General features: G+C 43.0%; 1 protein-coding gene and 1 non-coding gene across 12 annotated transcripts; both read right to left on the minus strand.

Annotated features, from left to right (window-relative positions):
* Positions 1 to 289: 289 nt before the first annotated feature.
* On the minus strand, positions 290 to 11,695 carry uimc1 (ubiquitin interaction motif containing 1). Of its 11 annotated transcripts, none has more exons than XM_029447487.1 (24): positions 11,566 to 11,613; positions 11,346 to 11,416; positions 11,174 to 11,254; positions 10,075 to 10,226; positions 9,662 to 9,758; positions 9,403 to 9,521; positions 8,745 to 8,925; positions 8,457 to 8,608; positions 7,381 to 8,124; positions 6,963 to 6,996; positions 6,744 to 6,850; positions 6,463 to 6,575; positions 6,174 to 6,369; positions 5,722 to 5,826; positions 5,504 to 5,559; positions 4,945 to 5,123; positions 4,669 to 4,739; positions 4,418 to 4,532; positions 3,624 to 3,896; positions 3,359 to 3,440; positions 3,166 to 3,268; positions 2,925 to 2,973; positions 2,568 to 2,601; positions 290 to 2,307 (listed from the first exon to the last, which is right to left on the minus strand). In XM_029447487.1, the coding sequence occupies exons 3-24, from the start codon at positions 11,214 to 11,216 to the stop codon at positions 2,121 to 2,123; spliced, it is 3,192 nt and encodes a 1,063-aa protein (XP_029303347.1). In that variant the 5' UTR covers positions 11,217 to 11,254; positions 11,346 to 11,416; positions 11,566 to 11,613; the 3' UTR covers positions 290 to 2,120. The 11 variants fall into 11 exon arrangements, 10 of the variants coding, with proteins under 10 accessions (XP_029303347.1, XP_029303344.1, XP_029303348.1 ...); XM_029447484.1 differs by having other exon boundaries at positions 10,075 to 10,223; positions 11,168 to 11,254; XM_029447488.1 differs by lacking the exon at positions 11,346 to 11,416 and having other exon boundaries at positions 8,457 to 8,605; positions 10,075 to 10,223; positions 11,168 to 11,254; positions 11,566 to 11,694.
* Positions 11,696 to 11,828: 133 nt separating this feature from the next.
* Positions 11,829 to 11,900, minus strand: trnad-guc (transfer RNA aspartic acid (anticodon GUC)). The gene has a single exon. It is a non-coding gene; the product is annotated as a tRNA-Asp (tRNA).
* Positions 11,901 to 15,102: the final 3,202 nt, after the last annotated feature.

A 15,102-nucleotide genomic window follows, 5' to 3' on the forward strand; every position in this document is an offset into this window, starting at 1 on the left:
AGGGACCAAGCTACCCACATGGGATGTTTTTTAACTTTAGATTTCTTTTTTACACTTTACACTAACCCTGACCCTTAGATTATATATTTTACTTGGTTATATTTATATTTCTTACCCGTTTTCTTTGTTCCACTTCCTTTTAGTTCCACTGAAGGTGACTCTTAAAGCTCCAAGTTTCCATCCAGATTAAGCACACATGTTTTAAGAACACTTGTTTTCATCCACTTAAAAAATGTACATTTATTTTTAATATGTTTTGAGGTTTGGGCAGTTGAACAAAAACATCGTCACTATTTCAGATTTTATTTTACAAACTAAAATGATCATCAAATTAATCCAAGATGAAAGGAATCATTTAATTAATAGTTAAAAAAAGGGCAGCACATTAATGCATTAATGGTGTCACATGTTTAACGATCACACACCGGTGGGAAAGTGTGCGTTTACTTTGGGACACAAGTTTATAAAGACAGTTTTTACTTCACTCTGGATGAGCAGCTTGTCGTCCGTTATGTGAACTTAGGTAACAGTTTTCAATCCTTAACTTTGGACCAGTTTGTGCAACTGAAGATTGAGACAGTCTTACGAAACAATGTCTCAAATGTTCCTGCATTGCTTCAAAGTCTCACAGGAAATACAAAGTCGCACACAGCTAAGAAAGGATTCGACAAACGCTGTGAAAAAGAGATTTTCAAGGACAAAACCCAAAAGAAAGTACATTTCTGTAGCGTCTCCTGTATTATCCCTTCCACCAACGACGCAACATCAGCGTTACTTTGACTTCTGTTTTGTGACATCAAGTCGAACAACGAACACACTTAACTCTAAAGTGCTGGGTTAGGGTTAGGACACTCAGAGCATACAGTCAACGACGAGAACAAGTCGCTGATATCAACTTTGTGCGATGAAAATGGTCGACAGTGAAGAGAAAGCACGAAAACAAACTGTTCGGGACAGAGACACAATTATTTCACAAGACAGTGGCGACACTTTGCAGCTGCTTTGGGTGCACATTTGATCGTCACAGATTGAAAGTGGGAGCAGGTGATGAGGGATCTTACACGTAGTAGATTTGATTCCCATTTAATGTGCTAACAAATCTAAATTTCCTGCTCTTCTTTGTCATATATGATTAAATTGATATCTTTGGGTGTTTGAAGATGTTACTTAGGGCTCTAGAAAATTACAACTTTTACTATTTTCTGACATTTTAAAGACAAAACAAACATGAATCAATAAGGAAAATAATCGTTAGTTGCAGATTCCACAGTATTTGTCTCCATTTCTCTGGCTCTGACACAGGAATATGACATCATCCTGCAAAGCTCTGATTGGCCGGTTGTTTGCCAATCAATTAAACCAGATTAAAATGTCTGGAATCTGGGTATCATATAATATTTGCATTTGCTAAACGTTAGCTAAGATGCTAACATCAGCACGCAAAAGCTAGCATGTGAAGGTGTTAGCATGGTTAATATCCAATATTATGTTTGTAAAGCATTTTAGTTTAACATTTTACATTTACAATTTAGCAAATGTACACGCTAACGTTAGCATCTAACACTTCAGTTAAGTCAGCATGCTAATATTTAGCATGTTGTGTTTGTTCCCGACATAAACTTGAGTGTTTTGACCTGCAGGTGGCGCTAGAGGAAACATCAGAAGGTGAGTCGGATTCATCGTGTGGAGAACATGAACGTCTTTACAGTTTTATGGCGGTCCATGTGACAGTTGTGTGGCCTCACATGGCTACAAACAATAACTTTGTTTCTCATATTTCCAGTTAAAAAGCCAGAAAACGTTGTTTGTATGCATTTCATTTACACTCAGAGGGTTGAGACATGGTCATTAGATCAATGTAACTAAAAGGAAACGTTTCAATTCATAACGAGGTAGTCTGACAAACATTTAGTGGCACAAAAAGAGTTACAATCAGTCTTCCAAGTGCTCCGCTAGTATCTGTTTACCTGCATAAATATGTGACATCGGGAAGTTGTTCAGTTTAAAAGTCTTTTTTAATCGTAATGTCACGCCATCAGGTTGTTCCTGACGCGGCGTTCAGTTAAGGCTCTGGTTTCCAGTTCGGTCATTCAGCACCAGCCGTCTGCAGGAGGTCGTCCTCATCGTCGTCTTTGGCGCAGCTTCTTGGCTCGATGCTGTTTTTTGAAGTCGATAAGGCAGCCGGTGGCCTCTGAGATCGGAGTGAAGGATCTGATGGGAGAGTTGCTGATCCTGAGCAGTGAAACGCTGCCTCCCTCTTCCTCATCATCATCTTCATCATCATCATCCCGTAGGTCTATGACTTCTCTAAAAGTGAGCAAACAACACGAACACAAATCCAGACTGGTTCAAATAGAAAACATGATGATTTTACAGGTAATATAAAATATCTTTAGCTTTTCTTTTGCTGTTGTTTTGTGTTTTACAACTTAATTTATAGATAATTCATACGACCGCACGTCCGTCCTCACAATGCTGACACTGATTCCTTCCCACCGTCACTGTGAGAGAACCTGGTTATGAGTAATGCAACTTAAAGTCAGTGTTTGTAGTGAGTAGTTCTTTACCCCAGCTGGAGTTTGGATCCAGACGGCCCGGCTTCTGTGAACACAGAACATATGAATCAACTCGGCTCTCAAATCAAGTTTGACTGACGATTCTTCCTGCTGATATTTTTGTTTTCAAGGCTGCAAGTCTGGATGTAGGTGATGATCTGATCGTGAGGAGAAAGTTTTACCAGAAGATTAAAGATCAGAATCCTCATCATCCTTTTACTACGGAATAACTGGAAACTATAAGTCCCATTTGCTAGCATGCTAACACTGCTACCTGCTAAACATGTTAGCTTGTTAGCATTTAGCTCAGACCTCCACTGTGGCCGAGTTCAGCCTCACAGAGCTGTTCCTTGATACTCTTTCACTCACCTGAGTCTCTGCTCTCGGTTTGCTGCAGAGCCGACAGCAGATTTCCCTTCTGGAAGGTCAGAAATATAAAATATATATATATTTATATCATCAACAAAACAGATCACTTCCAAAACATAAATAAATAAAAGGGTTTCGGCATGTTTTTGCATTACCAATCATTTCAATGTACTCATTTGTAACCCTGAGATTACACTGGAGCATGTTGTCGGTGCATCACTGAGTGTGTGAAGAGGCTTACTGCTGCAGTCTTGGACGCCTGCCGCTGGATGCAGAGCTCGGTGTGTCGGCTGTAGTCTCTCAGGGGAACGGCTTTCTGACAGATGTAACATTTCTCTTGATTCCTGTGGAAAATAAAAACGTATTAAAAACAACCAACCCGTCTAAAAACACTGAGGTGCTCCTGTTAAACACGACAGGTCGTACCGACTTACTTGCCAGTGTTGGAAGGTTTGTTAGTCTCTTCAGCACTCGCCTCTGCTGTCCTGGTTCTCTTCTTACGAGGCTTCAATGACACTAGAGAGGAGAGCAAGGAGATATATATATATCCTATATATATATATATATATATATATATATATATATATATATATATATATATATATAAAAATAAAAAAAAGAGCTTCTGTCCATATTGGTCGTTTGACAAAAACTGTCCACAAACGATTTTAGTGTTCAACAACATGAAGTTTCTGTCACCTTGGAAGCAGTCCTTCTCGGGCCTTCTGTCGTCCACCTCTCCGTCGCAGTACGCAGCGTGCCTCTCGATCTGCGTCACCGGGAAGGACCCCTGACAGATCGGACAGTCCACTTTGGTGTCAGAGCTCTGAGGGCCGGCGGCTGCTTCCAGCTCGGGAGACGTCGACCTCTGAAGCCCTCGATCTTTTATCTCCTCCACATCTTCTTTTGTCACATGTTGTCCCCCAACATCGCTGCTGATAACAGGGACGCTCCTCTTCGCCTTTCTGTCCACTGGGGCAACATAAACATAAACTAGATTATTGTCTGATGACATGCACTTTCCTTTCCACAACTTCAACCACCACACAAACAGAACGATGTCAGAACACACAAAACTTCTATTACACACAGCCTTCCCGAGCGCAAACCTCCGGCTCTGAAACCTGCATTCTTTCTAATGGCCAGCAGGGGGCAACTCCACTGGCTGGTCAGATTGTATAGAAGTCTATGAGAGTTGTGCTTTTAGTTCATCATAGTTAATTGTAACCTTTTTGGTCACGCTGTTCAGCTTTTCGGATGTGCTTACGTCAGGTTCACATCACACTCTGTTAAATGTCGTCTGTCTGCTTGCGTGCATCCCCGTCCAGTGTAAACAGTCGTAACTCAACCCACTCGTGTCACTTGTGAATCCCAAAAAAACAAGATGGCGACGGACAAAATGCCAAACTCGAGGCTTCAACATCGCACTCCACAACAACGGACGACGTCACGTTGACTACGTCTACTTCTTATATACAGTCTATGAGCCTTACCATCCGCCTCCACCTCCATCTCCTCCTCGTCATCCTGCAGCTCAGCCTCGGACGGAGAGTCGACCCGGAGAATCATCTCGACCTCCGGCTGCTCCCGACTCATTTTACAGTCAGACTGAAATCCAAAGAAACAAAGTCATTAGTAAAACTCCCAAACACTACTTCATACTGAATTTAATGTCCTCTGATGTTCATCCACCGTCGAATAACCTCATAACCTTTCATGACGCACCTGTTGGAGTTAAACTCACCTCTGCTCCGGTGTTAGTCGGCAACATCAGATCTTGCGTGCGGTCGTCATCGATGGCACTCAGTTGGGTTTCTGTTCAAACCAGAGATACGAACTGACCGTCAGCAGATTAATGAAACAAACCTTTTGTGCATCGTTTGTGATTCAACAGCAGCTTCGTCTGGTGAGAACGAAATGCAGCCAGGAAATGTAATCAAATACAAAACAGCCGATTCAGAAAACTCAAGTTGTTGATGTAGACGAGGCCCGTTGAGAAAACATAAATACATCACAGTACCTGGACAAACTTCACAGTCATCGTCAGTATCCACGTGTCCTTCTTCTCCTCCCCGCTCCTTCTTCTCTTCTTCTTCTTTGCTCACTCTTTCCTCCTCGTCCTCCTTCTCGTCTTCTTCCTCCGCGGGACAGGAATCGGCTTCCTCACACAGTTTTTTTCCTTTCAGTCTGAGGCCACGCCTGAAAATGCAAATATTTTCATCTTGACCCGTTCCACAGATTTTTGTTTAAAGCAAAATTAAATCTGCAACTATTTTATAAATTCATTAATGAGGAACAACATGTAGCTAATGTAATTTACTTTCTAAAAAATACAATTTGTACTTTGTCCCATTTACTGATTTTAAAATAATTAATAACAAGTGACATCTAGTGGCAAAACTACTTCACTGTGCTGTTACTGCAGATGCGACCTGTGCCGTGCAGAAAGAAGCTGCACATGGTTTATTGACTCCTCACCGTCTCACTTTGTGTTTCTCCGTTTCATCCTGTGGGACAGTGAAGGCTAACAAGAAATGTCTCCATTGTAGAAGAGATGATAAAGTTCTTGCAGGTTTTACCTTCGAGGAACGAGCTGTTGAGGTGATTCAGCACGTGACTCCGGTGAAGGGGACTTCTACGGGAAAGAAAAAGCTTGTTGAATGACGCACGATGAATCAAACATCAGATGCAACAGCTTTAGTCGTTAAAAGTAGCTCAAATCTAGAAAATATGCAACGTCAGACCGATGTTTGGATCAAGATCCCACCCAGCGATTAAAGAATAGACATTATGGTACCTCCAGCTGTGGCAGGACGGCCTCTCCCCACTCAGCCTTCCTCAGCAGACACCTCTGAGCCTGCTTCAGACTCTTCTCATACACCTCCATCTGAGCCATGATCACCTGACAGGACGGACAGACAGACAAGTGAGGAATTAAACATCAACTGTATGAAGAATGAAAGAAGAGATACGGCAGGTTTCCATGCAAAGTTAGTTCAAAGTTCAGCGCCATTGAACCGTCGCAGAAGAAGAGGACTCGAAACCTCAATAGAAGCTTTGAACGTAAACATAAATGACATTCGGTACAGGCCTGGTCAGGATTATATAAAACAAGGGAAAGCATTTGTGAAGCTGCCACCAGGGGAGGGGTAACGAGCAACTTGATAAATGACTTAAAAGATCATTAAAACTGTTCAATTAGTGGAGCACGTTGTCCGTTATCTATAATCACATGAAACAAATCTTCACCTGTGTGTATTTGTCTGGGTCCAGGCCGCGTGGACAGAAGGGAACCCCCCAGTAGTAGTGCACTGTCGGCCCGCCTGCAGGGTCCCGAGGCGGGGCCGACGCCCTGCTGTCGGTTCCCTGACTGCTGATTGGCCGTGGTTCTTGTTCTGTGGTGGGAAGCTGCAGTCGGCCGGTGGATGTGGAAGAGGTAGAAGGTCTGAGTGCAGAAACATGCAGAGTTACATAATAAAGTTGTTGATGTTTATACGATAGAGAATCTCTGGTCTTGTGATGTTGGTGTTTCCTCTACCTGCAGTTCACCCCTGGAGAAGCTGCAGTGACGTGGTTCAGGGAAGCAGCCTCACTGTCTGCCTGATGAAGAGGCTTCTCCTCTGGGAAGACCGGGCTGGGTGAGCCCACCGGCTGGAACAGACAAAAGAAATGATCCTGATAGAAACAGAACTTTCACACGTCTACATATGTATCCAATGACACACAATAAGAAGTGTCGATGTAGGAAAACACTACAGAAGAAACTACAGTGTCGAGTGGATTGTTTCTGGTCTTGCAGCGGCGAGAAAGCGTCCGTACCGTGACGTCGTCGTCCTCTTCGGACCAGACGAGCACCATATTGCTGGTCGGCGCCGTCTCGGCCGAGTTCCCGTTTTTGGATATTTCATTCAGCTCCTCTGCATCATCTAAAACCAGAAAACACGCAGAGACCCACTGACGAACAGGCTCAGATCATCTCTTCCTGACATGATATCGAATAGTTAACGAAGAGAAACCTGCAGGGAGCAGAGTGTTTACCTGACGCAGACGCCGTGTGATCCGTCCCTCTGTCCTGTATTCAAAAGCAAGAAGAACAGACAACAACGAACAGGTCATTAGAGAAGATGCATGCTACACATTATGTTTTAGATTGACCATCCTCTATGGAAGACATTTGCAGAACAGCGTGAGGCGTCCTAGACAAGACTAAACGCCAACACTTCATTAGATAAAAACATGTTGTGAATTTATTTGAATCTATTTGGACTTTAAACGCTCTGGAGTTATTGGAAATATTTGGATCATACGAGTCGGAAACAACACTACGCAGCCTAATCTGTATCTGTAACTGTGCACACACACCAGGTTTGAACACACATGCATGTTCATTGAGTGTCAGTGTTATGAATGAAGCTTTGAAGCGGGACAGCCCTGTGTGTTCGACAGCTGAACTCACCTGCCTCAGACTCTGAGATGGATCCCTGGTAGTGGTTGGATTCCCTTCACCGTCTGAACCTCTGAGCTCTGCAGCTGAAGGACTCTCAGAGTGATTCTGCACATCGACATCGACCTTTTGTCGTCCTCCGGTCCTGCCGATCACCGGGCTTGTGCAACATCCCCGACTCTGCTCCGTCTGTCCTCCGTCAGCCTCTGGGAATACAGGACTTTTGCAGGTTGCCGATCTTTCAGGGGAAGGGGGGTTCGTGGAAAGGCCCGGGCTTTTTGGGAATACTGGGCTCTTAGAACGACAGGACGTGGACCTCACAGAGGGGGTTAAACTCTCCTGAGAGGAGAACATGAACCCTGAGCTGCTGACTTTGGGTTTGCAGGCACTTGCAGACGTCTCATGCTGAGTATTCCTGCCAAATACTGGACTTTTAAAATACTCAGGACTCCGCTCCGTCAGTCCAGCTCCATTGTCTCCCCGATCAGTCTCTGAGAAGACAGGACTCCTGGACAAAGTGAAGTTATTGGAGTATTTGAGGCTTTTGGGAAACGTCGGGCTCTTGGGTTGAGCAGGCGGAGACTTCAGAGTGGAGGTTAAACTTTCCTGAGAGCACAACACAAAGCCTGAGGTTCTGCAGGTTTGCAGCAGGTCCTGGCTCAGCCGGGGGACGTGAACCTCGGCTCTGCAGCCAGTCGAGGGGAAGACGGGGGATTTATGGAGCTGACACTCATCGATCAGGGTGGAGTCAGAGCTCTGAATGATTGTTGAGAAGACAAATACAAACAGGATCATTCATTAGGAGTCGTGTTTGTGTCGCCCTGAAGTCCAACATCTGCAGCGTGAGGATATTAAATCAACGTCAGCTGAATATCGTTGGGCTAAACATTCCCGTTGGGATCTGAGGAATTGTGGCTTTTTTTCCACTATTTTTTATTTATTAAATCGATAATTAAAACAATCATTAGTTGCTAAACTTAGTATCCTAGAGCTAAGCTGTGACCAGCAGCGTTTTCTGACATTTTATACACAAAATAATTAATTAAATATATCAAAAAGGAAAAACAAGACAAATGTTTCTGAGGAACCTGCGGAGAGTCCAGAGGCGCTGAGACGCAGTCTGAGCTGCAGGGTGAAGCCTGACAGGAGATCTTCTGAGTCTGGGACAAGTCTGGCATCTCCAGCAAAGGACTTCCTTCTTTCCTTTTCCGCTTTTTACTCCCGTCGTTACTTTCGTCTGCTGGGAATACAACACAGTACAATACAGCAGCAGAAACTCTGAGTAAACTGCCTGTAAATGTTTTCCTTCCTTATTTATGGGAGTGTAAACTTTAAGAAGTAAACTTGCTGGATATTTAACAATAGAACCGACTCACCTCGGTTCAGGTCCGTCTCTGGTGTGCAGACGTCCTCCGACGCTCCCTGACTGACGGCACACGCAAACTTCCTGTTTGAGTACAAGAGTTTCCGTCGAGAGCAGAGCCTGAGTGAAGCTTCTGCATCGTTGAGCGGGCTCGGACTTTGGGACGGCGGGCACGGTTGTGTCTGGCTGACGATCTACGAGAGAAAAACAAACAAAGCGAAGAACTTCTGGATTAACTAATAAACTAGATGAACTCTTTCAACCAGATTGATGCAATAAGCTTCTAAGATCGCACCCTCTTCTCTCAGAGTCACAACTCAAGATGCAAACAGGAACAGCTGATATGTGCAGAAATATAGCAACATTAAATATATATATATATATATATCCATCCCCCAAAAACATTATGGGAACTGTAATTAAAAACTTTAGAAGATGTTTATCCCAAATATAAGTAAGACAAGCAATAGAAATGACAATAGTTGACAGTGTTGATTAGTGTTAGGCAAATGAACACCTTCCCTACCACTCATTCAACACCTGTCAGAATAGAGCAATACAATTCTACAGCCTCCCAAATGACCATAAACTCCTTAAAGCAGTGCCAACTAAATACTGAACCTTAAAGCTTTGATGAAGGGAGGATGTAAAAACTACTCCTCTGCACTCACACTCTCTTGGATGGCTTTCATCATGGCCTCTTCCTCTTGCTGCAGTCTGAGCGCAGTGACGCTGGCTTCCTGTTCACTGAGACGCAGAGCCAAGTCCATCATCTCCTCCTCTGTCATCTCTGAGAACCACAGACACGAGTCGCATCACAGATTCATAAAGCCATCTTAACAAGTGTTTATGCCGTTTATAACACAGTAAAACATATTAAAACTCGATGTTTTGCAATTACGTTGGTACCCTAAATGTCCTGTTATGTACCATTGGGTTTGGATTTGCTTTCCTTCTCTCTCTTGCGTTTTTCTCTTGACCTTGACGACGACGACGACGACGAAGACGACGACGACAGGAGCTCCTCCTGGAAGAACAAACAAACCGTCTCAGAGCAGTTCATTGTGTGGAAGCCTTCTGATTCACGTTTCTCTGCGTTTTGTTGTTGTTTTAAGCTGAAGAATTCAAGAAGTATGTTCAAATCCCTCATAATTTACCATCACACCTGCTCGGTTAAAAACTATATTCAAGAAGGTTGATAGGAACTTCAGGAAACCTGTTTTGGAAAACAAATGAAAACACGACGTGCTACAGAACAAAACGCCACTTCAGTGACGCTGCATTTAGACATATGAACCGGCATTTATCCCAGCTGATTCTAGCTAATGTTCACATGTTCTTACATTGTCGTCTAGAGCTTCGTCCTCCTGTGTGTTTAAGTCAATCCGTTGGCTTCCGGAGGGAATGTCGCCAGCATCCTTGAGTATTTGCTTCCTCAGAGCCATGCTGGTCTGCTCCTGAGAAACGTTGACCAACAGAGACACAAAACAAGCTGCAAGAGTTACATCTCAAAAGCCACATAAGCTTCTTAACACCCAAATCTCAGCTGGTACTACCAGCATTAAGGTGACAAAGGAATTCACATGTAGCCTGCTTTTCTCAACTTTTTGCAAATGCTGTATTTTTGGTGTATCGGACAATTCATGGCTGTTGTGAAGTGGCTTCTCCAGACATCTGTCTTCAGTTTGTTTCAGTGCACAGTGTTTATGATTGTGTGTCCTGAAATGATTCATTGCTCCGAGGTGAATCTTGACTTCCACTAGCGAAGAGGAATGTGTGAATCATTAGATCCAACAATGATCAACCAGTTCTCTAAAATAGCTTCTGCCTCAGGGGTGTTTCCTAAGTTTACATTTCTAATTTTGTATTTTCTTGCTCTATTGTGTTATGCCGGAATGTAAAACAGTACAAAATGTAAGGGCGTAAATAAGATAAAAATAATCCTTTATTATCCCCACAACAGGGATGTTTGCAATGTGCAAAATTCTGTCCAATATCTTGCAATCAGTCTCCCACGTAAAGGGATGTGCAACTTTACTGTGAAATTCATATATATATATATATATATATATATATATATATATATATATATATATATATATATATATATATATATGTGCCATATTTACATCAGAAAATATGTATTGACAACATTGTAAAGGATTTTGTCTATTTATTTTATAAACAATGACTCAAGGACGTGTCATTCTGATGGCACTGACATAAATATTTACTTTTGAGAGATAAACTAAGTATTTTAAGCAGGTTACGGGCTTTTGCAGGGTGAAGCTGTTCGTCAAAATGTTTCTAGAAATGCACTTACTGCATTGCTAACGCAAAACGACTGAGGAAAACTGTAAACTTTAACCCTAAACTGCAGTAAAGCTAATAACTGAGCACCCTCGTCGCTCACTGTCTGCAGCAGACAGCAGTTACCTGATGATGATGATGATGATGATGGCGAGTGTCCTCTTCTTCCTCTCATCTGTCAGGGACGGGATGGCACGAACTTGGACCCTAAAACTTGTAAATTAAAGTTCAAACAAAGAGACTGAATGAGAAGCCTACACCGACTGAAGGCAGTAAATAAAAATGAGTAAATATTTAAGCTCACGGGAAATTTATTCCGTTAAAGTTAGCTTGCCGCGAGAACATCGGTTGACAACAAACTGACCACAGAAGAACCTAAACAGTGCGAATAAAGTTCATATTTTAGATGTTCTGTTTAACTAACCGAATAGTTAAATAAAATATAAAGTGTGTGTGTGTTTAATTGTTCAACAGATACGCAAAACGACAATAAACAAAACAATATTCAGCGTAGAAACACTCACATTAGAGTTTTCCACACTTTCGCGGCGCCATGTTTGTTTCTGTTGGACGCAATCACGTGACGACTACGTAAAGGCGCTTCTTTCACGCTGCCTTCAGTGTCCGTTGTTTGCTGCCTTCACGGACTGTGTTAATTAAATGACCATTATTAACAGTTGGTGAGTAATTTGCAGAGGGGGAGAACTTTATGCTATTCTTTAATTTTCCTTTTGTAACCCGGTCGGGTGTCATTGTGCATGAATACCAGCGTATAAAATTAAAAGAACTCCCCGTCGGGGAATCGAACCCCGGTCTTCCGCGTGACAGGCGGAGATACTGTCCACTATACTAACGAGGAAGGAGATGACCACAGTTTTCATATTTGAGAATTTAAAGGGCTAGTGCTACTGTTATGTACTTGTACTGAAGTATTACTGTAGTATTTGTACTTGTATTAAAGTATTACTGTAGTATTTGTACTTGTATTGAAGTATTACTGTAGTATTTGTACCTGTACTGAAGTATTACTGTAGTATGTGTACCTGTACTTAAGTATTACTGTAGTATTTGTACTTGTATTAAAGTATTACTGTAGTATTTGTACTTGTATTGAAGTATTACTGTAGTATTTGTACTTGTATTGAAGTATTACTGTAGTATTTGTACCTGTACTGAAGTATTACTGTAGTATTTGTACTTGTACTGAAGTATTACTGTAGTATGTGTACCTGTACTGAAGTATTACTGTAATATTTGTACTTGTATTAAAGTATTACTGTAGTATTTGTACTTGTATTAAAGTATTACTGTAGTATTTGTACTTGTATTGAAGTATGATGACCTGTATTACTGTAGTATGTGTACCTGTACTTAAGTATTACTGTAGTATTTGTACTTGTATTAAAGTATTACTGTAGTATTTGTACTTGTATTGAAGTATTACTGTAGTATTTGTACTGTATTGAAGTATTACTGTAGTATTTGTACCTGTACTGAAGTATTACTGTAGTATTTGTACTTGTACTGAAGTATTACTGTAGTATGTGTACCTGTACTGAAGTATTACTGTAGTATTTGTACTTGTATTAAAGTATTACTGTAGTATTTGTACTTGTATTGAAGTATTACTGTAGTATTTGTACCTGTACTGAAGTATTACTGTAGTATTTGTACCTGTACTGAAGTATTACTGTAGTATTTGTACTTCACTACAGGACGACTCATTTGTTTTTACAGCTGAAGTCTAAACTGACTGTAAGAAGTTTCCTGAAGCTGAAGTGAGTGTTTGTGAAACATGTTGAACACACAGTATCTGTCACACCCTGCTCTCCCCCCCCCCCCTCCTCTTCCTGTAATGTGGAGGAGCTTGTTATAACCCCCCCTCCCCCCTGCTCATACACTTCCTGGTCCCTCCCCTGCAGATCTACAGCTGTGTGGATGGGTCTAACCAACATGGCGCTGCACACACACAGCTGACAGGCTCCACTCGCTGCACACACACATGCTTTGAGATCGCAGCTCAAACTAGTTTCACTTCTCAGGAAGTGAGACTCACACAGTCGCTGGCAGTGAAGGAGAAATGGCGCAGAAAGGAGTTCAGCTGGACCGCGAAACCTTTCTCTTGTTCCATCTGTCTGGATCTACTGAAGGATCCGGTGACGACTCCCTGTGGACACAGCTACTGCAAGAACTGTATTCAAAGCTTCTGGGATGGAGAGGACGAGAAGAGAAGCCACAGCTGCCCTCAGTGCAGGCAGACCTTCACACCGAGGCCTGTCCTGCTGAAGAACACCATGTTAGCAGCTGTAGTGGAGGAGCTGAAGAAGACTGGACTCCAAGCTGCTCCTGCTGATCACTGCTATGCTGGACCTGAAGATGTGGGATGTGATTTCTGCACTGGGAGAAAACTGAAAGCCTTCAAGTCCTGTGTGCAGTGTGTGGCCTCTTACTGTGAGAAACACCTCCAGACTCATTATGAATCACCTACATTCATGAAACACAAGCTGGTGGAGCCCTCCCAGAAGCTCCAGGAGAACATGTGCTCTCGTCACGATGAGGTGATGAAGATGTTCTGCCGTACTGATCAGCAGTGTATCTGTTATCTCTGCTCTGTGGACGAACATAAAGGCCACGACACAGTCTCAGCTGCAGCAGAAAGGACTGAGAGGCAGAGAGAGCTCGAGGGGAGTCGACTAAACATCCAGCAGAGAATCCAGGACGGAGAGAAAGATGTGAAGCTGCTTCAGCAGGAGGTGGAGGTCGTCAATCGCTCTGCTGACAGAGCAGTGGAGGACAGTGAGAAGATGTTCACTCAGCTGATCCGTCTCATGCAGAAAAGAAGCTCTGATGTGAAGCAGCAGCTCAGATCGCAGCAGGAAAGTGAAGTGAGTCGAGTCAAAGAGCTTCAGGAGAAGCTGGAGCAGGAGATCACTGAGCTGAAGAGGAAAGACGCTGATCTGAAGCAGCTCGCACACACAGAGGACCACAACCAGTTTCTACACAACTACCCCTCACTGTCCCCACTCAGTGAGTCTACACTCTCCTCCAGCATCAACATCCCTCTCAGATACTTTGAGGAAGTGACAGCGGCTGTGTCACAAGTCACAGATGAACTCCAGGACGTTCTGAGAGAGAAGTGGACAAACATCTCACAGACTGGGACTGAAGTGGATGTTTTACTGTCAGCAGAGCCCAAGACCAGAGCTGGATTCTTAAAGTATTCACGTGACATCACACTGGATCCAAACACAGCACACACACGGCTGTTATTATCTGAGGGGGACAGAAAAGTGACAGTCAATGAGACAACATCAGTCTTATTCTCATCACACAGACAGATTCACTGGATATCCTCAGGTGCTGAGTAGAGAGAGTCTGACTGGACGTAGTTACTGGGAGGTGGAGTGGAGCGGGGGAGAACGTTCGTGTAGCAGTCGCATACAAGAACATCAGCAGAGCAGGGGGGGGGGCTGAATGTGGATTTGGATACAATGATAAATCCTGGGCTGTTACGTTGTTACAATAACAGTTATACATTTTGGTACAACAATGTCCAAACTCCCGTCTCAGGTCGTCCGTCCTCCAGACTCGGAGTGTACCTGGATCACAGAGCAGGTGTTCTGTCCTTCTACAGCGTCTCTGACACCATGACTCTCCTGCACAGAGTCCACCACACATTCTCTCAGCCGCTCTACGCTGGAGTTGGTTTATATTCTCTGGATCCACTGCTGAGTTCTGTAAACTCAAGTAGACAGAAGTAAATCTCTGGTTCTCCTTCAGGGAGTCTTCTTCTCTCAGTGAGTAAACTAACCCCCCCGGACTAAGTGACATGTTCTATGTTTCATATTATATTCCAGATGATCAGCTGTACAATGAACCTGAATAATAATCACAATATAAGTGCAGGAGGTTTGTGTGACACCAGGATGAAGTGTGAGCAGATAGTTTCCTGTGAATGTTGATCACAGATCACATTTACTTTGAACACAATGTTCTTGTAATGTTAACAGTGAAGTTGAACATGACCCTCATCCTGGGTGGGGTTTGTATTAAACATGTTA

The sequence above is a fragment of the Cottoperca gobio genome, chromosome 14, assembly GCF_900634415.1.
Source record: "Cottoperca gobio chromosome 14, fCotGob3.1, whole genome shotgun sequence".
Lineage (NCBI taxonomy): Eukaryota > Metazoa > Chordata > Actinopteri > Perciformes > Bovichtidae > Cottoperca > Cottoperca gobio.